Raw genomic sequence first — 21,084 nt, 5'->3', positions numbered from 1 at the left:
ACAGGGCATGGGCTCTGCCCTAAAAGGCTTACCGGTCAGCTTGGCCAACTTGTAAGATGTCTCTTTGTGCAGGACAAATTTAAAGGTCAGCATGTTCAAAAAGTTCACAGAAGTTAGGACTCTGGTTAAGAGAATGGGGCCGGATCGTCCTGTGATTCTGGAACTTAAAAATCTCTGGTAGAAAACCCATCTACCTTTCACTTCTTTCCCTTGCTGGAAGGAGAGAGAAGCGATAGAACCTTCCAACTTTAACAAGCCCTATCTTCTTGCCCTCTCTCTGGATATCCCCTGGGAAGTACCAGAGGTAGACTAATTGCTTCAGCAACAAAGATTTGAAGCACTTGTTTTGTGGCACTGTTCTTGACTCCTATCTGATGCTTACCCTGCCCCCTCTCAGAGGCAGGCTTTTTCCCTTACCTTTGCTGCAGTTTAGCATGACCCCCAAATTCTTCTGGAGGCAACATTTTTTTTTTTTTTTTTTTTTTTTTTAGTTTATTTATTTTTGGGACAGAGAGAGACAGAGCACGAACGGGGGAGGAGCAGAGAGAGAGGGAGACACAGAATCGGAAACAGGCTCCAGGCTCTGAGCCATCAGCCCAGAGCCTGACGCGGGGCTCGAACTCCCGGACCGCGAGATCGTGACCTGGCTGAAGTCGGACGCTTAACCGACTGCGCCACCCAGGCGCCCCTGGAGGCAACATTTTTAAGGTGAGAATGGACTTACCTTTGGTATCCATGAAGTGCGTTTTCAAGTGTTAACGTTCTGGGGTAGCAGGGATAATCTGGATACTGGGGGCGGGGGGGGGCAGTATCTATCCACTTAACATTCTTAAAATTGAATGCCCATTTTCTTAAAATTGAAGTTATCCTGATTCTGAACCCTCCTACAGCACATGAAAAGGACTGTCAGTGGAGGAGTCACCTGGTGCTAGCAGACAGAGGAGAGTAGAAGCATTCCCAGAGAATTTCCCAGAAGGTGTTACAGCACAGGAAACGGTGTAGGTGTGGGGTTCCAGATGTGGTCAGGAAACAGCAAACGATGTTATGTGGCCATAGCACGTCGCGTGTCCTGGTGGGAGTGGGGGGCGCTGGAAATCAAAGTCGCCACTAACAGTGTTTCCAGCCTTTTGCTCACTGTCCCATAAAGGAGATTTGGGTCTCACCCGCTCCTTTTCTTTGACTTCCCCGTTCTCTAAGGGAAACACTGCTTTGGCAAATTGGTTTACTTGTGCTTCTGTGGCACAGCATCAACAGGAAAAGGGAAGAATGCCCAGGTGCTTTTTAAGGAGATAGAAATGCATGGGGTGGGGTGGGGGGGAGTGTGTGTGTGTGAAGAAAACGGAAGAGAAAATAGTCTAAGAAGAATTTCCATGCTCTGTACATCCTCTTCCTAGTGCTCGAGGGGGAAAAACAATGCAAGAACTAGGTGTTTTTGAATGAACATTTTGGTAGCTAGTCTGTTTGACCACTGCAACCCCTTGGGCTAGCTCATGCTGGACATCTTTGCACGTGTTGTAATGGTACAGGGTTGAATTTTGAAGGGCCAGACAGCTGTCAACGGATCGGGAGGGGGGCATATTGTTAACAGCATCACACCGGTTCATTGGTTACTCAAGACCTTAATTCTTGTGCCAGGGGTGATGATGAGTTAGAAGGTAAAGACGGCAGGAAGACTAGGTAGGGGTTGGGGGAGGCACAATTCCAGAGACGTTTCTGAAGTAGGATAATAAGAACTGATTAGTGATTGGACTGAGGGAATGAAAGTGAGGGATTAGTCAAGACTAAGGTTGGGATGTTGAGGCATGCAGACTCAGGGATGGAGAAATGGTCATTGCCGGATTAGGGAGGAGGTAATGAGAGAAGTATGAAGGGGAAGCCGGGACAAGCAGACCAGGGCAAAGGATTGAGTGAGTGAGGACTGTGCTCGGGTGTTGGTCCGGTGTGAAAATCTGTGGTAGCCGACAGGAAGCTGGAACTGCAGGTTTGAGGGGGGGGAAGTCAGGGCCTGAGCAGATATGTGGGAGTCACTGGATACAGGAACGGAAGACGGAACCATGTGGAATGTGACTAAACTAGGCCATCTGAGTGACTGTTATTTTGAGAGATCTATTTTGAAGTCATAAAATAGGTGAAACATATAAAATAAGAAATTGACCGAATTTGCTGGAAAGATAAATGTGGAAGATAGGTGTTAGACTCTGTCCTCCATGGCTGCATTTGTTAGGCTACAAAAAACACTGACTCAAAGTGGCACAAGTAATAACTAGAAAGTAGTGCCTCCTGTAAATGACAAGTCCAGAAATAGGGCCAACTTCAAGGCAGGCTAGATCCAGCCACTTGGTGTCCCCAGGGACCAAGCTCAGGGTGTACCTCATCATAAGGCTGGCTCCCCCTGTGGTCACTGGAAAGCCACCCACAGCAACCGGATCTACATGCTTCTGCCTTCAGAGAGAAAACAAAGGGCTCTTTTCAAGACTGAAGTCCCGAGCTGCGCTGTGATTAGACCAACCCCTATCACAAGCATGTCTGACACCAGTCACAGGTGACGGGTACAGAATATGCCCAGTAAAAAGTCTTCCCCAAGAGCTGGAGAGGATGTCAGTCATCTCTCTTCCAAACCCCACGGCAGGCACACAACAGGGAGCGCGGAAAAGACGCCGCCAAAGCCATCAATCAACACTCCTCAATATGACAACCAATCACAAATATGCAAAGGGTAGTTCTAAGTATGAAAGGCATTTGGGAGATGGTCCATCCTGGCAGAGTGAGTCTACACTGTACCAATTATTCGTGGTGTTTTATTTGTCTCTACGGAAGAAATTCGGAGACCAACCCGTGATTCCCATCTGTAGAAAAAAGTATATATAGGTATGCATAGGAATTTATCCTAAGACAATAGATTTGGCCATTAAGTATGTTTATCATAGGGTTATTTACAAGAGTGAAAACATATAAACAACTTAGATGTCCAACCATGAGAGATTGATTTTAAAAAATACACTATATCCATACTGAAGAATAAGACTATTGTTGTAAGTATAAACCAATGTCCAGATGTTGATAAAAAAGAGGATTACAAAATAGTATGTATTCCCAACTCCCATTTTCATGGGGGAAACTTTAGAGTGTTTCTGTCTGTGTAGCTATTTATACAAAAACCTATCTTTGGAATGGTGGTTATCTCTGAGAGGTAGGAGTGGAGACATTTCTTTTCAATTTCTTTGATTTACCTGGCTTGTGTATTAGTTAATTAATTAATTGCAAAGCTAACAGGCAAGCCCTTTGTCTCTTTTTGTCCTCATGAAGCATATAAAATGTTCAGTCTGATTTCCCTGGTTTCTCCTACTCCTCACCCCTGCATTCACAGGTGAAGAAACTGGGCCCGTCTACTGAGGCTCAGTTTTCTTGGAGCCCACCAGATGTGACGCTTCTAGTCTGCCGTGGTACGAAGCAACTCCACAGTGTGAGAATCTCGTGACTGTCTGGCTAATGGGATAAAACTCCTCTCTCAGAGCTCCAAGATCTGCTTGCTCACTTTGGGTGCTTTTTCCCCTCAGTCTTGCTGAGTTAACACTTATACTGAATCGCCTGAAATCAAATTGTAGAGATCTTATCTTCAGTGTATTGCAATGACCTTCTTAGCTGACCCTCAAGTAATTTAACCCATGTCCTAATGTTCAATTAAAATTGCATCAAATAGGTGAAATTGGATTTTCTTTGCATTTTGTTCAAGCTTTCCTTACCTAGGCAGCTCTAAGCGTATTAGCTTCTGACTCGTGTAGCTCAGTTAGGGTTCTGAGGCACCAAGGAGTAAGTATATTACATGGCACTTCCATTCACTCAATCCGCATTTATGAGCAGCTACCGCTTGGTGGGTGAGGAAACGTGTAGCCCGGCCACCCGCCTCCCGGGGTTGTAGGGAGGGTTCGTGAAGTCACATGTGCAGCAGTTGGCTGTCTCTGACATCACTGGGTGCAAGGCACAGCTCCAGAAAGGAGCCAGTGAACACACACCACGGTGTCCACAGGCCATTGCTACCAACAAAGCTTCTAATCTGAACAGAGGAAGTTAAGTCCAAAAACACTGATCTAATGCAGGGCATAATTTAAGTACCTTAAAAGAAGGAGAAATGAAAAGACACACACATGCGCATTTTTATTTCACTGGCAAGAAATATACTATTCCACTGGAAACACCAGCAAGGACGTTGTGAAAAGGAGGTAGCACCAGACCAGGATCTTTTGTGGGCTATGATTTGATATTTAAAAATTAGTCAAACTTCCCGTAGATGCCTACTATTTTATAGATCACTTTGAAGGAGCCAGACGTCAACTTAAGTGTTTTCCTTAAAATCACCTTCAAAGCTGAATTCTTCTTCTTCTGTCTTTTTTTTTTTTCTTATTTTTTTGAAAGCTGAATTATTCTACGTGTAAAGCCGTCTAGATAAGGCTGCCAATCTTGCTCACAGAGCACATCCCAACCCGAAACATACATCTAAACCCTCAGTGTCAGGACAGTCTTCGCACTGACTCTAAATACTTCCCAATATTGTTTAGGTGTGTTTTCCTTGTTTGAGTCCTTATAGGACAGAAGACCAAGCCCTCTCCAGATCTTAGGCAGGCCCACCGTTAGGGACTGAATCATACCTTCTAAATCCGTATGTTGAAGCCCTAGCCCCCAGTACTTCAGAATGGCATTATATTTGGAGATCGGGCCCTTAAGAAGGAGAGGCCATTAGTGTGGGCCCGAATCCAACCTTACTCATATCCTTAGAAGAAGAGGAAATTTGGACACAAAGAGATACCAGGGACTCACAAGCCTAGAAGAAAGGCTGTGAGAGGACACGGCAAAAAGATAAGTTCAGGAGAGAGGCATCAGAAATCCAAACTTGCCAACACCTGGACCTTGGACCTCCAGCCTCCAGAACTGTGAGAAAATAAATTATTGTCATTTAAGCCGCCCAGTCTGTGATATTTTGTTATAGCAGCCTTAGCAAAGTAACACACCCACCATCTGAAAACTTCTAGAAAATTCCATGCCTTCATCAAATTTTTTGAGCACCTACAGAAGATGGTATAAAATGGGTAGTGACATGAAGAAACCGCAATCTTTTGGGGAAATAGAATCTGTACATATAATGGCAGAACAATACATGAAAAGTGCCTCAGGTGTGGCTGCAGAACTCCCAAGTGTTCAGAGAGGAAGGCAGCGGTTGGTAGGGGGACTCCTAGAACACTTCCCTGGAGACAGTGGGACTGGGCCATATGGAGAGATATAGTCCCAACAGAGCAAAGGGAATGAGATGAAAACAGTGGGGCAGATTGGAGAAATAAATGAGTCTAAATATCAAACTAAATGTAAGAAAAAAACCTGAAATCTGATCATTCAAGGCCTACAAAGTGACTCTGGCTGTCATTAAATTTTGTAATAGAAGCAAGAAGTGGAATTAAATTTAGCTGTAATAACTTAAGAAAAACATCCTTTTAAAAAGCTCTGTGTCAGATTTAGGGATTTTCCTCTATTGGTGATTTGGGTAGGTATCTTAATGTTCAGATATGCAGATTTCTAATTAGAACAAATGACCTCATCTCCCATCACACTTTACCTCCCAGAGACATTTTTATATCCTATTAGTTTATTCCCTGAGAAAAGAAAGAAGCGGTTAGTCCTTAAAATTAGTATTAATTGAACAGAAGAACAGAATCACCGGATTTCTTATTTTTAACTTCCTAAGAAGTTCAAGTTTTAAAGTACATAATTCCTGATTGTAAGTAATACCCGATTTCCTCAATTCTAAGATGTGCTTTTTTTCACATTTCAATATTTCTGAAACAGGATATACCTAAAATTTAACATGCACAATTAATAAGCTATGGGGTTTCTCCCCCTGAAAAGTTACAATCCCATCAATAGTGCATTTTACAATTGATGGTACCTTAAAACTAAGGAAATGGGGTGATGATAATAACCCCTGGCCAGCAGGACCTGATTCTTGAGGAATCATGGTCCCTCAGGTGTCTGCGTTTCCAAGGAGATTTCCAGAGATTTTAGCATGGTATCAGGGGCCACCGTGAAAGTCAGGCAATGTTCACGCCCATGGCTGAATCAGAGAAAGGAACACTCCTAATGATTCGGCAAAAGGTTCACATCTCACCCCGTCACCTCTAAATCCACCCCTCTGACCACCATAGCAACCTCCGTGGAAAAAGGGGACAAGGGAAGAGTTTTCTGATGCATGTTAAGTCCAGGGGCTTAGCTCATCTTTTGATGTGGCCGGATATACACCCCCATCAGCTGATCAGGGCCCACGCTGTGCCTTCCACATCACGCATCCAACAGCCCTAACTTAAAGACCAGAAGGAATTTCCATGCCAGATGGGGTGCAGCTCTTGTACCTTTACTCACAGGGCTCTAGCTAAGCCCAAGCAAGCATGCCTCCAAACCTGCTCTAAAGCAACTATTTGGGAATAGGAGAAAAGTCATTATGCAAATGCAAGCCATTCAAAACTATGGGATCTTAAGGAGATGATGTCAGATACCTAGAGAGAAATAGGGAGAGGAACTGTTTGTTCTCAGAATTCAAACCCAGTCCCTTCACTGCTGATACTGGACCACCAGATGATTACCATTAGGGCTGCAACCCCACCCATCTGCACTTAACATTTCTCACCAACTGAACAAGAGCCAGACACATGTGCCTCATTTAACATAATCACAGAAAACAGCCTGTGGTATAACTATTATTACATAATACAGTAATTATATGATAATAATAATGACGAATCGGGCTACGAGTGAATGACCTGGCCAAGGACATATAGTCAGGAAGTGTTCATCAGAACAAGAATGAGAGGTTTTAATCCCCAAACTATGCTGCCTTCTGCTACTACTTTTACAAAGAAATAAAGTTACTGGGGCACCTGGGTGGCTCAGTCAGTTAAGCATCCGACTTCAGCTCAGGTCATGATCTCACGATTCGTGAGTTCAAGCCCCACATCGGGCTCTGCGCTGACACCTCCAATCCTGGAGCCTGCTTTAGAGTCTGTGTGTCCCTCTCTCTCTGTCCCTCCCCCACTCATGCTCTCTCTGTGTCTCTCAAAAATGAATAAACATTAAAAAAAAATTTTTTTTAAGAAATAAAATTACTGCCTGGTTTAAAAGATACTGAGATGACAGAGCAAGTTATAGTTCTAAATGTCTCATTCATTCCACAACAGTTAAGTGGTTCTATACCATCAAAGGACACTGCAAAAAGTACTTGAAAAACCCATATTTAATCATAAAGCCATGATGATAGTCTTGATATCTTTAGACTATCTTCGTCAAAATTCTTCCCATCATCTTCAGTTTTTGTCCCCAAATAATTGCTCATTGTGCCTTTCTTTGCAAGTGGGGTTTAATCCATCATACAGTATTTTGATGTTTGACTTACAACATTCCTGTGTCTAATTTAACACACTCGTGTTCAATATGAACAAGACCTCAAGTCTCCCCTTTCATTCCTCTTCTGACACTTTCTGCAAAAGAATGCTATATGCCCATTGTTCAAAAGAGGTCAAAATGATACGACTGGGACAGATTTGGAGAGTGAAAGAAGGCACACGGAGAGGTCTGGAAAACCAGCTAAGGATGGGACAACTCCCCAGGTCTCCAGAGAGGCTGCTGAGGGGCCCAGACAGCAACAAATGCCACCTGCCTATTTTCTGGCTTCAAAAGGCACATACCTTTGAAAGCGACAGAATTTAAGTCCAGTGTGGCACTTTCAGAAAATGGCATCAAAGGTTGGACTATAAATCTTTCTTATTCTCAAGTCACTGGACATTTAAGAGCAAAGATATTGATGGGCTCTTTCTCTCCTTTTCTTCTTCCTTGTAACAGATGTGTGATTCATGGATTGCTCTTTAACGGTCTCCATTTTCGTCTTCTTACTTTTTCTTTGCTTCTGCTTTCTGACAGCTCTGAAAAAGAAGGTGCTGAATTATTTTGTAGAATAAGCATGATGTATGTAATTATGCTGGGATTTAATTAACCAGCTGACCAAATAAGAAAACAGGAGGAAAAGAATTTACTGTATCCTAAGCATAAATCCTCAGAACCCTAATCATAATAACAAGGACATAGTCTGAGGCCTCACTAAGCAATATGCTGGAGTAAAGAAATTTCCTTGACAGACGGTTACTACAGATTCAGAACGATCTATTCGAGACAAACACACCACAGAGGTAAATAGTCAAGCCAGGAAAAACCGCTGCTGTGCTGAACCATCCGGTGGCCTCTAGCCAGCATGTGGCATCCAAGCACTTGGAATGTGGTGAGGGCGAGTTCAATGTGCTCCCTATGTCAAGTGCACACGGGATGCTGAAGAAAGAATGCAAAATATTTTGTCAATGTTTACATTGATTATGTATTGAAATAATACTTGGGATATAGATCCTTTAAATTGTAAAAACAGTAAAGCCAATGAGTTAGGAGGGTTTTTTTGTTTGGTTGGTTTGTTTTTTTGTTTTTTTTTGTCTGTTTGTTTGTTTTTGCTGTTGTTTTGGTTTTGGTATGTCTGTACTGCTCAACTCAGCACTTCAATCTCCAAATCCTTGCATTACATTTTTCAGGAAAAGGACCGATACATTCGACAGTTAGCAGAGGTGGAGAAATGAAATCGCACGATGGAAAAACTGACAACACTTAACAGAGGCCCATCTTATAAGCCCTACGGCTAATTTTCTCTTCCTCAGTGAGTGTAAAAGTCTGGACAAGTGCCACACAGGATGTCCATATTTTGTGGTCCCTGTCTTCTCGAAAGACTAGCTTCAAAACAAACGAGATGGAACTCACCCCCTAAAAACACTAAAGCACACCAGAACAAAACAGATCCTTAGCTTCTGGTACTCTCTGAACTAAGTTACGGACAATCTATAGCTAAGAAAGATTACTTGTCCGTTCATTCTCTCTCTCCAAACTTACAGAATCATGCCATTTATCACATTACCAACCAAGGAAAATGCTGGGGCTGCCAGCACCAGCTAACCTGGAAAATCCCCAAGGCTACCCAGCAGTATCGGTCACGAGATGCACTTCTCCTAAACCACAAGTCCGAGGGAAAACCTTCCTTCTGATCTGCCCAGGACCAAAACCTAGGAAAGAAGCTCCATAAACAATATATAATCCCTCAGTGGAGGAAACTCAAGCCTCGCTTTCTGTCCACACAACATCTCTATTAAGTGATGGAAATGAGTGGGCATAATCTTTGACTCCAAGGATCTGGGAGACTGAGACAAGGCTGAGGTCACCTTTCCTTTTCCTTCCCCCAGCTTTTTTTTAGGGGAAGAAACCGAGGCTATGAAATCGTCCAATGAAGAAGTGGCAGGCCAGCCTGATCCTAGAACCTGTGTTCTTAATTACCTTGATACTATGTACTCTGCTATAAATTATTCAGATATGTAAAATGCTACGCATACAGTAAGCACGAAACAAATATGAGCTGTTATTAGTAGTGCCGCATGACTATTATTCAGACTTTTGCTTGACAACTTTCCCTTTTTCCATATTTAGATTTTGCATTATGGATTCGGATAGCCTACCCGTTCAGAAATAAAACAAATGCTACAGTCATACACTGTTTTGTGCATGTTATATAAACCTCCTTTCCCTCCAGTCATTATTTGAAGTAGGCTAATGTTCTGACAAGGGATGATTTAGCAAACTTAATGAAGTCTAATGTCTGGATGGCAAAGTCAGTGAAGCTGTTTGTGCCTGTATACAGAATTTGAACAAATTTTCTTTGGCTTATCCACTTACGAAAAGAACTAAACACGAACCGGACCTCACTAGAATACATAGTAAACAAAAGCAGAAGAATATGTTCACTTGTTAATATGAATAAACAAAACTTTCCGGAGATAAATTTTTCACATGAGTATAAGCTGAACTGATTGAGTATAAATCAATTGTTTTGTTTTGCCTTAAAATTCAATTGACCTAGTAGCTGTTCTCTAAATTATAGGTATTTATGTAATGATAAAAACGATTAACCACAAGAGGGAGCTTGCATCATTCCAGTTCAGGAGCAAAGGCAAATCAAACTCAGAAAAAAACAAATTAATATAAGACAGCTATGAAATATCTTTTATGCCATACATGCTAAAATATAAAATATCTATTTTTTTTAATGTTTATTTATTTTTGAGAGAGAGAGCACGAGCAGGGAAAGGGTAGAGAGGACACGACACACAGAATGTGAAGCAGGCTCTAGGCTCCGAGCTGTCAGCACAGAGCCCAACACGGAGCTCCAACACACGAACCACGAGATCGTGACCTGAGCCGAAGTTTGACACTTAACCGACTGAGTCACCCAGTGCCTCTATTAAAATTATTTTTTACAATTGTAAAGAAAAAATTTTACCTTGTCAATTTCATTATGAAAAATTTTTGAGAGAAATACCTGAAGATAACTGTCAACAGTTCAGGAGTCTATTCTGAGAAAAAAGTAATACTATTTAAGACTTATCAGGTAGGGGTGCCTGGGTGGCTCAGTTGGTTAAGTGTCTGACTCTTGGTTTAGGCTCAGGTCATGATCTCACGGTTCGTGAGTTCGAGCCCCAAATGGGGCTCTGCACTGACCACTTAGAGCCTGCTTGGGGTTTCTCTCTCCCTCTCTCTCTGCCCCTCCCTGCCTCTTTCTCTCACAAAATAAACATTAAAAAAAAAAAAAGACTTGGGGCACCTGGGTGGCTTAATTGGTTAAGCGTCCGACTTCAGCTCGTGATCTCATGGCTCATGAGTTCAAGACCTGCTCAGGCTCTGTGCTGACAGCTCAGAGCCTGGAGCCTACTTCAGATTCTGCCTCCATCTCTCTCTGCCTCTCCCCTGCTCACAAACCATCTCTCTCTCTCTCTCTCTCTCTCTCTCTCTCTCTCTCTCTCTCAAATATAAATAAACATTAAAAAATATATTTAAAAGAAAGACTTATCAGGTATACCACATCCTAATGGATTTGCTCCTTGAATTAAACTTGATAAAACCTAGTACTAAAAAATACTAAATGGTTTCCCTCAACGAAAACAATATAATACTACCAAGCAGACTAGCCAGGGCTGTTGAAGAGCCAACAAAGAGCCTACAATATATAACTAAAATGCAAATTCAGTTTCCATGTATCATACAGATCAAAGTCTGAGCATGTTACTAACTCCGTTTGCAACCAGAATTACCCAGTAAATGGTGCAACAATCCCAGACCAATAGTTTATTATGTTGTACTTTATTCTTTTTAAAGTTTATTTATTTGAGAAAGAGTGTGCGTGCGTGTGTGTGCATGTGTGTGTGCAAGCGGGGAGAGACAAAGAGAGAGGGAGAAAGAGAATCCCAAGCAGGCTCTGTGCTGTCAGCACAGAGCCCAAAATGGGGCTCACCAACCATGAGATCCTGGCCTGAGCCAAAATCAAGAGTCGGACACTTAACTGACTGAGCCACCCAGGCACCCCGAGTTGTACTTTAATTCTCAAAGGTTTCTAAGAAAAACTCTTTTATAAGATTCTTCAATACATTTCTTAATTTAGCAACTTCCATTTCTACCCTGGATTACTTAATGGAAATAATTGCTCAATTAAATTTGATAAAAAGTAATGGAAAAGTAAAACAGTAGGCAGAATTCAAATAGCTGGACCTCAGTGGAAAAAAATAATTGTCACTGTCCAAAAAAATAAACAAATGGACAAGAATTCTAATACAATTATAAACAGTTACAATAGCATCAGATATTTCTAATACTAAGAAATATTTTTTTTATCACAAGTCATAAGATAGCTCAAAAATTTTATGCTGATCCCAATTCTCACGTAATGTTAAATTTGGCTATCTGGTTTTCATAACAATAAAAGAAGAAGACTCAATAACTATCATTCCTTTTAGTTTTTTTGGTTTTTTTTAAGTATTATCATTCAAATCAGCCCAGTTGAAACAGCAGTGGTTTTTCTAAATACACTGTGGTCACTGGGATAACTTTGTTCTGAGTTATAACCAACACCAAATATTGGTGGAAGTGAAAATAATCATAGAAAACAAATGGTAAAAATTAAAATTTTACATATTTAAATATTAATACGTCTGAATTTTTTTTCCAAGTCTGCAGAATTTAAAGAGATAGCTTCCATTTTCCAAGGTGTTCACTGTGGGATTACAAATCACATTCCATCTGAAATGCCTTCTCCAGCCTCGCCTATCACGTGTCTGCATCCCAGCTGCCCTGACTTAAATATCATGTCGGTCAATAAAGCCTGAACTCTCAGGGGTGCCTGGGTGGCTCAGTCGGTTAAGCATCTGACTTCAGCTCAGGTCATAATCTTGCAGTTTGTGAGTTCGAGCCCACGTCAGGCTCTGTGCTGACAGCTCAGAGCCTGTTGCCTGATTCAGATTCTGTGTCTCCCTCTCTCTGCTCCTAGCCTGTGCGTGCATGAGCGCACTCTCTTTCTCTCTCTCTCTCTACCTCTCTCTCTTCCCAATCTCTCTCAAAAATAAACATTAAAAAAATATATATAAAAAACAAAGCTTGAAATCTCTCCCCACAAATTATAATTTCACATGAACCACAAAAGATACAAAGTTAATCAGTTTCTACCTTGTATTTGGGTTATTTTCATGTCTTAAATGTTAGGCTTTTTCACTCATCTTCAGGTCCTCACACCACTGTCTACACAAAGGTACATAACAGTAAAAATAGCCAACGATTTCGCACTTCTGAATCCTCCAGTGCTCACCTTTGTGGACTGCTTTATACGGATCACACAAGGAAAAGCTTTTTCTAGTCAATAAAAGAATTCAACTTACTTGATCACTTTCTTAGATGCAGTGATCTGAGGACAGGTACTACGTTTATGATCTAATTCACCACAAATAAAGCAGCCATCTTTAGGGGCCCCGCAGGAATGATCTGGAAGAGCACAGTGACCGCAAAGGCTACAGTGGATCCAGGCTATAAAATAAAAATTGAGTTTTGGAAGAAGTTCATTTAATATAATTTTTCATTTGACCAACCTTTATGATAGAGAGGATGAACAATGTTTACTTCAAATTACCGTGACTGGTTTGCATAGTTGTTTATACTTTGGCTAAAGAGGCCAAGGTAAAGAGTCGGAATCCCACATAAACCAGCTAACTTCTTTCTGATACATGGCAACAAATGCAGCCCTTCAAGGAGTCATGAGCGGGAGCCACTGACACCATGGGGGTTGGCTGAGGGACACAGAGCCCTATTAAAATAAGCCAAACCAGGCCACCTGGGTGGCTCAGGCGGTTAAGCATGTGACTCTTGACTTCAGCTCAGGTCCTGATCTCATGGTTCATGGGTTTGAGCCCCACATCAGGCTCTACGCTGCCAGTATGGAGCCTACTTGGGATTCTCTCTCTCTCCCTCTCTCTCTGCCGCTTCCCCACTGCACCACCACCACCACCCCCATCCCTCTCAAAGTAAATAAAAATGTTAAAAAAATAAAATAAATTAAATTAATAAAATAAAATAAGCCAAACCAAATGCCACACTGAAATACGTTACAGTCATATCTCCCTATAAAGGAGAGTGTGTGCATTTTGGTAACTGCAAAAACTACAAAGCAGGTAAAATCAATGCAGGTGTCTATATTAAGTTTTTTTCTCTTATAGATACAATTAAATAAAAACCCTATCTGGGTGAAGAAAACCGCTGAAATGTTTCATAGGATGTCAAACTCTAAGTCTAAATACTTACAAGGTTTTACACACTTTTTGCAGAGAAAGCAATGGTTCCACTTCCTGCCATCCTACAAAAATAATTTTTAAATTATGTTTAATGTATCATAAAAATCAAGTTCCACAATTAAAAATTAAAATGTCTTATTAAAACCTGTGTAAATTATTCACTCCTTATTTCTCACTTTCCTGGGCTTCACAATTAAATACTCTGATTTTAATTTATGCATTTCTCCACTCAACTCAAAGGCCGCCTTGATGGGCCCCAATTTCCTTAACTGGAAAACTAGGGGATTTATCTACATGATCTTGAGTTCAAGCAATCCATACTGCACAAAGAAGGACTCAATGAAAATTTCAAGAGAATTAATGATTCATAACTTTGACATGTCTATGTGGTGTAATCCTTAATAAAATTCGCATTTAAGAATTTTAGATAATTTAGAAAGATAGAGATTACAGGGTACTGTCTGGGTAATGTTAAATCCGGGAAATAGAACTACCTAGAAAAATGTATAAGACACTTTCGTGTATAAGGCACATGTCCCATTTAATGAGAATTATAAAGAACAGACTGATGAATCCCAACAGGCTGAGAAATGGAATCCTGTCAGCCTGGGGACACCCCCCCTTTCTAATCGAGCAACCCCTCCCTCCCCATTGAGTAACACCTACTCCAGTTCCTGGGATGGTCATTTCCTTGCTTTTGTTTATTTTTTACGACTTATGTGTGCCTCTCTAAATGATAAAGTTTGGTCTTACTCATTTTGAGCTTTATATGATCTGGGTGTAATTTTTTTCTTTTAAATAAAGAACACAGAGAATTTCTAAACTGATTGAAAATACATGTAATCAGGTGTGCTGCCACAGTTAAAAACAAGTATAACCCGTCATAAAATTATAGAGTTTTGAAAACTGTACTTTATAATAGTTACAAAAATATAGCCTTTCCTTTGGAGAATGATTTGCGTATATTACCCAAACTGAACTTCCTATGTTTTTTCTGACTGGATTTAGCTAAAACAAATAAGCCAACTTAAGTGTCATCCCACCTCTTTAAAACAATAAACAGGAGGTGCGTCCCTACAGTCCTTCCCAAAAACTGGCAGAGTACCTGGGGCGCCTGGGTGGCTCAGTCGGTTGAGCGTTTGACTTTGGCTCAGGTCACGATCTCATGGTTCACGAGTTCGAGCCCTGCATCAGGCTCCATGCTAACAGCTCAGAGCCTCGAGCCTTCTATGGATTCTGTGTGTCTCCCTCTCTCTCTGACCCTTCCCTGCTCACACTCTGTCTCTCTCTCCCTCAAAGTAAATAAACATTAAAAAAAGAAATTTTTTTTTAATTAAAGAAAAAAACGAATTCATCCATGCACAGCCCTTAGGAAAGGGCCTGGCACATAAAAAGTGCACAGTATGTTACTAATACTTCATTAAAATACTGATGGCATCTAATAGTTCAGTACTTTACCTAAAACACTTTAAATTTATCCCCAACACAATTCAGCACTCATCTCATGCCTTATTTAAAATACTCCTAATTTTAGCAGTCATACAGTCCCATAGCAAAGTGAATTCAAATAACCATTAACGATGATGAATGCAAAGGCTGTTGTGCTTTATAATTAGACATAAAATACTCTATTAATGTACATTTAGCAAATGATACTATGGTAATACAAATTATAATATTATCAAAATAACCTTAAGCAAATGTAATGGCTAGTAAGCTAAAATAAAACTAATATATTTAAATAAAAATGCATTCTATAGGAACCTATACCTTGGATGTGCAAGAATTACAGTGCTCACAGTGTTGATTCTCTAGGGAAACGTATCGTTGACACAAAGGGCAAAATCTAAGGAGGAAAGAAACAGACTTAACTCAGCTGCATATTCTCATGAAGATTCACAGAGCAGATAAATGGCACTTGTTACAGAAGTTGGGTGTAATCCAAATGCAATTCAATATAAAATACAGACCAAATTTAAAAGTAACAGAAGAACTATATGAGTCAATACGAGGATCATTTTAATGTTAGATATATGGAACTTTATTTTCAGTGACTCATGTATTTCAAGGCCCCACTATGATCTTACCTGTACCCTTCTTCACTAGGAAGGATTATTTTGCTGGGTGGGATATTGGTGAAAATACGCACAGGAGATTGTTTTCGACCTGTCTTTCCATGTTTATAAAGTGCGTGATTATCATAATCTACCTAGAAAGTTAAAAAAAAAAATTGAAAAAGAACATTTACTCAAATGAGTGAACATCTATGAAGATTCTTTACCAAAAAAGAACAACTGATGCCAAGATAGGAGTTAAACCAAAGTATTTAACAAGAAACTATTCTTTTTAATTGTTTTTAACGTTTGTTTACTTTTGAGAGAGACAAAATGAGTGGGGGAAGGGCAGAGAGCAAGGGAGACACAGAATCTGAAGCAGACTCCAGGCTCTGAGCTGGCAGCACAGAGCCCAACGCGGGGCTCGAACTCAAGAACCGGTGAGATCATGACCTGAGCCAAAGTTGGATGCTTAACCGCCTAAGCCACCCAGGGGGCTCTTACGAAAAAATTCTTAAAAGCAAAAGTTTGCTTATTAATCAACAGGCTCAGAGAGGCCTCTGTGGCAGTGAAATTTCATTACAGAAAAGGCAAACTTTGTTATGCTAAGTTCATATTGCCCAGTATTGAGAGAACAACTGTAATCTTTCACCCAACACAACAGACTTCACAAGAAGCACTACTATGTAATTAAGAATTTGGCTTTTGGCACTAAAAAAATTCCACCCCTGAAGACGCGTGCCTGTCAGGTGTCAGGTCAGCAAGTCTCAATCCAGCCTTACTTTGGCCCTCCACCATTCACTATGTGACCTCTCACATCCTGGTAGAGCACAGGTTCAGGGACCAGACAGTGGCTCTGCCACTCACTTGTTGTGACCAGAGGCACCTTCACATAATCCTCACCTGGAAAAGGAGGTTACTGATTTCTGCCCCAGGGGTGCTGTGAAGGTTTCACGAGATAATGTGTGTAAAATACGGAGTTCAAAGCCTGGCATGTGGTGGAGACATAGAAAGATGGAGATGAAGAGAGAGTCACAACTATAATTGTGACTATTTCAAACATTTACGTCTCCTCAACACCCTAACTCGGCTTTCAGCCTTGGCAGCTCATCCTGAAAGTAAGCTGAAGCCAACAGGCACGGCTTCTATAGGCTTCTTGCTCCCGCCTCCTTCTCCAACCTCTCTGTTATCCATACGCATTCTCTCTTTGGCTTTAAACCTGCTCTGAATGCACCCAGTCACTAAGGCCATCTTTCTCTAGATCAGTAATTCTCCAGGTGCGATGCCTGGATTGGCAACACCAGCACTGCCCCTGAGATCTTGGTAGAAAAGCACATTCTCCCCAGCCTAAGACCTAAGAAAACAGAAGTTCTGGGGGTCAGGGCCCGCAATCTGCATTCTTTTTTTTTTTTTTTTAGCAGGAACTATTTATGTATGTATGTATGTATTTTTGAGAGACAGAGACAGCATGCACATGCGCAAGGAAAGGGCAGAGAGAGAGAGAGAGAGAGGAGGACAGATCATCCCAAGCAGGCTCCATGCTGGTAGCAGAGAGCCCGATGTGGGGCTCGAACTCACGAACTACGAGATAATGACCTGAGCTTAACCGATGGAGCCACCCAGGCACCCCCACCCCCTGCTCCACAATCTGTATTCTTAAATTTTTTTTTTCAACGTTTATTTATTTTTGGGACAGAGAGAGACAGAGCATGAGCGGGGGAGGGGCAGAGAGAGAGGGAGACACAGAATCGGAAACAGGCTCCAGGCTCTGAGCCATCAGCCCAGAGCCTGACGCGGGGCTCGAACTCACGGACCGCGAGATCGTGACCTGGCTGAAGTCGGACGCTTAACCGACTGCGCCACCCAGGCGCCCCCATCACAATCTGTATTCTTTTTTTTTAAATTTTTTTCAACGTTTATTTATTTTTGGGACAGAGAGAGACAGAGCATGAACAGGGGAGGGGCAGAGAGAGAGGGAGACACAGAATCGGAAACAGGCTCCAGGCTCTGAGCCATCAGCCCAGAGCCTGACGCGGGGCTCGAACTCACGGACCGCGAGATCGTGACCTGGCTGAAGTCGGACGCTTAACCGACTGCGCCACCCAGGTGCCCCGACAATCTGTATTCTTAACAAGCCTTCCTGGCACACTAAAATTTGAGAACCGTTGTTCTAGATTATCCACAAGAATACCATGAGATTTTTATAAAGTCAATACAGGCAGAGCCCAACTTTCAAATAAGTTAGACTGAATTGTTTGGATTCTAAACAAGAATACACTTAAGAATTTCATAGAAGAACTGGCTTGCAAGCTAGCTATTTAATAAACAAATCACAAAAATATAAGGACTTAATGACAATGGAAAGAGAGGGCCTTTAATGAGAAATTCCTGAGCTCTCTGTATTGCCCTGCTGTGGCTGGCTATCAGACTAACAGATGAACAAGTTCAGGAAGACTCATCAATAAGCTTCAGCAGTGGGGGGAAAATAAGTGGCACATGAGGAGACCCAGCTAAACAAGGGACAGTTGGGGAGGGGGCGGGGACAAACCCTGGGGGCTCTGGTTAACTGTCAGCATGGTAAGTCCACGGTCTAGCGTGACGGTGTGAGAGCTGACACGGACTCACAGCTGCCCTATGCAGAAGTGTAATATCATAACAAGGAAAGGATGAAGTTAGATTACATTTGAAGCCCTGCATTCAGTCACTGCATATGAAGAGAGACGCTGATAAAACAAGTTCATTTCTACCAAAAGTAATGGGAATGAATAGGATTTGTAGTTTAACGAACTGGGGGTGGTGTTTATTCAGAAAAGCGAACACTGGGAAGTTCTGATAGCTGTTTTATAACTGAAGGGGTGTCAGTGGAATCGAAATTAGACTTAGCCTTTATTGCTTTGGAGAATAGAAGTAGGACCAATGGTTAGAAGTTAATAGGGAGCATATTTTATCTCAATATGAGAAAATTTTCTAACGATTAGAGCTATTAAATAAATTGAGTTGCCTTGTAAGGCTGCAGGACTTTGCTCACTGAAAGCATTCAAGTGAGGCCGGTGACTCACTTAGTAGAGACGATTATTATGGTGAAAAGTTAGCCTACGTTACACCCCTCATGTTTCTTTCCAACTTTAAAATTCTATGAATATATGTCACCTATTAGAGGCTAAGATACAAAAGTAGGTTTTACTTCAAAATTACCTTAAAATATTACTGTAGTAGTTTTCTTTTAAACCTATTTAAATTCATAATTTCTCCCTAATACACTCCTCTATGTACTCAGTAAAAACATGATACCTTATTAAATTCAACAAAGATATTTTGAACATTTATGAGTATCATAAGAAAGAAAAAACCTTCCCAAGAGAACCTCAGGAAGATCTTCAAATGTTGGAAAAGAGGACCTTAGAAAAATTTCTAAGAAATGGAATATTCCATGCAATACAACGGATGGCAGATAGAAGAGAGGGAAAAAAAAAAAGAACAATCTCTTTATGGCTACCCCAGGAGTTGGAGAATGTATGTGTCAGGAAGGTGGTTGATTGCTTGATTTTGCATAACCTAATTGAGATTATTATTATTTTTAAATGCGGGTTTGTTGTGCTAATTAACTATAAACATATGGTATGTAAAATGCATGCTGCTAGGGTAAATTAATGTACCTCTAACATACATCCATATTTCATAGCTTCATCCACACAAATAAACGTCCTATGGAAGGAAGCGCTGTAAAGCAAACACAATTTTGCAAATTGCATATCACTAGTGGTAGAGCTGATACACCATTTTCCCATCATTATCTCTGACATTTCACTCACAATGATGATGAGAGGCATTTTCAAATAGAAAATTTCTCCCATGGAACTGATTAATGTGATGAAGTACTGTATAGAAATGAGGGAAAGCACAAAATCTCTGCAGTTCTTAACTTTTAATTTTATCTATACGCAAATTTCTTCTGTAACATGAGACTGGAACTGGTTATACAGACACCAAGACGTTCAAGTCAACAGACATTTATTTTGCACCTACTATGTCTTAGGCATCCCTCGGGGAAACAAAGATTAAAAAGACACAGTACTTGTATTTATTTTCCCATTCCCTAAGGACTATAATCTATTTATTTAATTTCAGTGTATCAAAAGGTCTGAAGTGAACTCTTCAGCTCCATCAACCAATTTCCACCAGAGCAATAAGGTCTTTTAGTCATATTCCCCATATCCCATGTACCTCTTATTTAAAATTATAGGGGTGCCGGGGCGCCTGGGTGGCTCAGTCGGTTAAGCGTCTGACTTCAGCTCAGGTCATGATCTCGCAGTCTGTGGGTTCGAGCCCCGCGTCAGGCTCTGTGCTGACAACTCAGAGCCTGGAGCCTGCTTCGATTCTGTGTCTCCCTCTCTCTCTGACCTTCCCCCATTCATGCTCTGTCTCTCTCTGTCTCAAAAATAAACATTAAAAAAAATAAAATAAAATAAAATAAAATTATAGGGGTGCCTGGGTGGCTCACTCAGTTAAGCATCCTACTTGGGCTCAGGTCACGATCTCACGGTTCATGAGTTCGAGTCCTGCATGGGCTCTGTGCTGACAGCTCAGAGCCTGGAGACTGCTTTGGATTCTGTGTCTCCCTCTCTCTCTGCCCCTCCCCCACTCACTCTGTCTCTGTCTCTGTCTCTCTCTCTCTCCTCTCTCTCTCTCAAAAAAAAAAAAACATAAAAAATAGTTTTAATAAAACATTACATACATACAATATATATTATAATATATGACATATATACATATTATCCCCCTTGTCACTCCAAACCCTTTACATGTTTGTTTATTACATATCAAGTTTTAAGAATTTCAGTTGCCATCCTGTAAAATTTGCAGTCATTTGCCAGAAATTCCTGTCAAAATATCTTCATTTCTGAACATGAAAATAAAAATTTCAAAAAACAGTTTAACACAGGATGATTTTTTTAAAGATAGCTTAAAAAAAAAGCGCGAAGTTTGTACTTATAACAATCCAAACAAATGTCCCAGATGAAGTAGAAACAAGAGATCATTGCATGTTCGCAGTGGAAGGGAAGTGAGGTGATCTAGTTCAGATACGGTAAATACAGGACCCGAATGCCACTACTCCCTGACCCTGTCCCTGTGGCAGACATCACTAATCAATCACACACTACTCGCTGCCACTAGGCATGGTATTCTCAACAAATTCTCCAGAAAGTCACTACCAATTTATCAGGCTTACCACTAAAGCACTAAAAGTGAAACTTATCTGCCCTCTCTTTTCTGATTCAATCATTTTATTTTATAGGTAAGGA

The 21,084-nt window shown here is 41.1% G+C and overlaps 1 protein-coding gene across 1 annotated transcript in view; it reads right to left on the bottom strand.

Moving 5' to 3' along the window:
• Positions 1–7,378: 7,378 nt before the first annotated feature.
• ZCCHC4 (zinc finger CCHC-type containing 4) overlaps positions 7,379–21,084 on the bottom strand; it is a 50,789-nt gene continuing 37,083 nt past the window's right edge. The window contains exons 9-13 of the mRNA XM_047092007.1: positions 15,815–15,936; positions 15,498–15,573; positions 13,738–13,789; positions 12,822–12,966; positions 7,379–7,958 (exon numbers count right to left, since the gene is read on the bottom strand). Of these exons, the coding sequence (XP_046947963.1) occupies positions 7,823–7,958; positions 12,822–12,966; positions 13,738–13,789; positions 15,498–15,573; positions 15,815–15,936 (531 nt within the window). The 3' untranslated portion in view covers positions 7,379–7,822. The remainder of the gene's footprint in view (positions 7,959–12,821; positions 12,967–13,737; positions 13,790–15,497; positions 15,574–15,814; positions 15,937–21,084) is intronic.

This window comes from Lynx rufus, unplaced genomic scaffold (assembly GCF_022079265.1).
Source record: "Lynx rufus isolate CCGP_SWC_20201006 ecotype Redwood Valley unplaced genomic scaffold, mLynRuf1.p SCAF_3, whole genome shotgun sequence".
NCBI classification, from domain to species: domain Eukaryota; kingdom Metazoa; phylum Chordata; class Mammalia; order Carnivora; family Felidae; genus Lynx; species Lynx rufus.
Note: the sequence above shows the minus strand (reverse complement) of the source record. Positions and strands in the feature narration are given on the sequence as shown.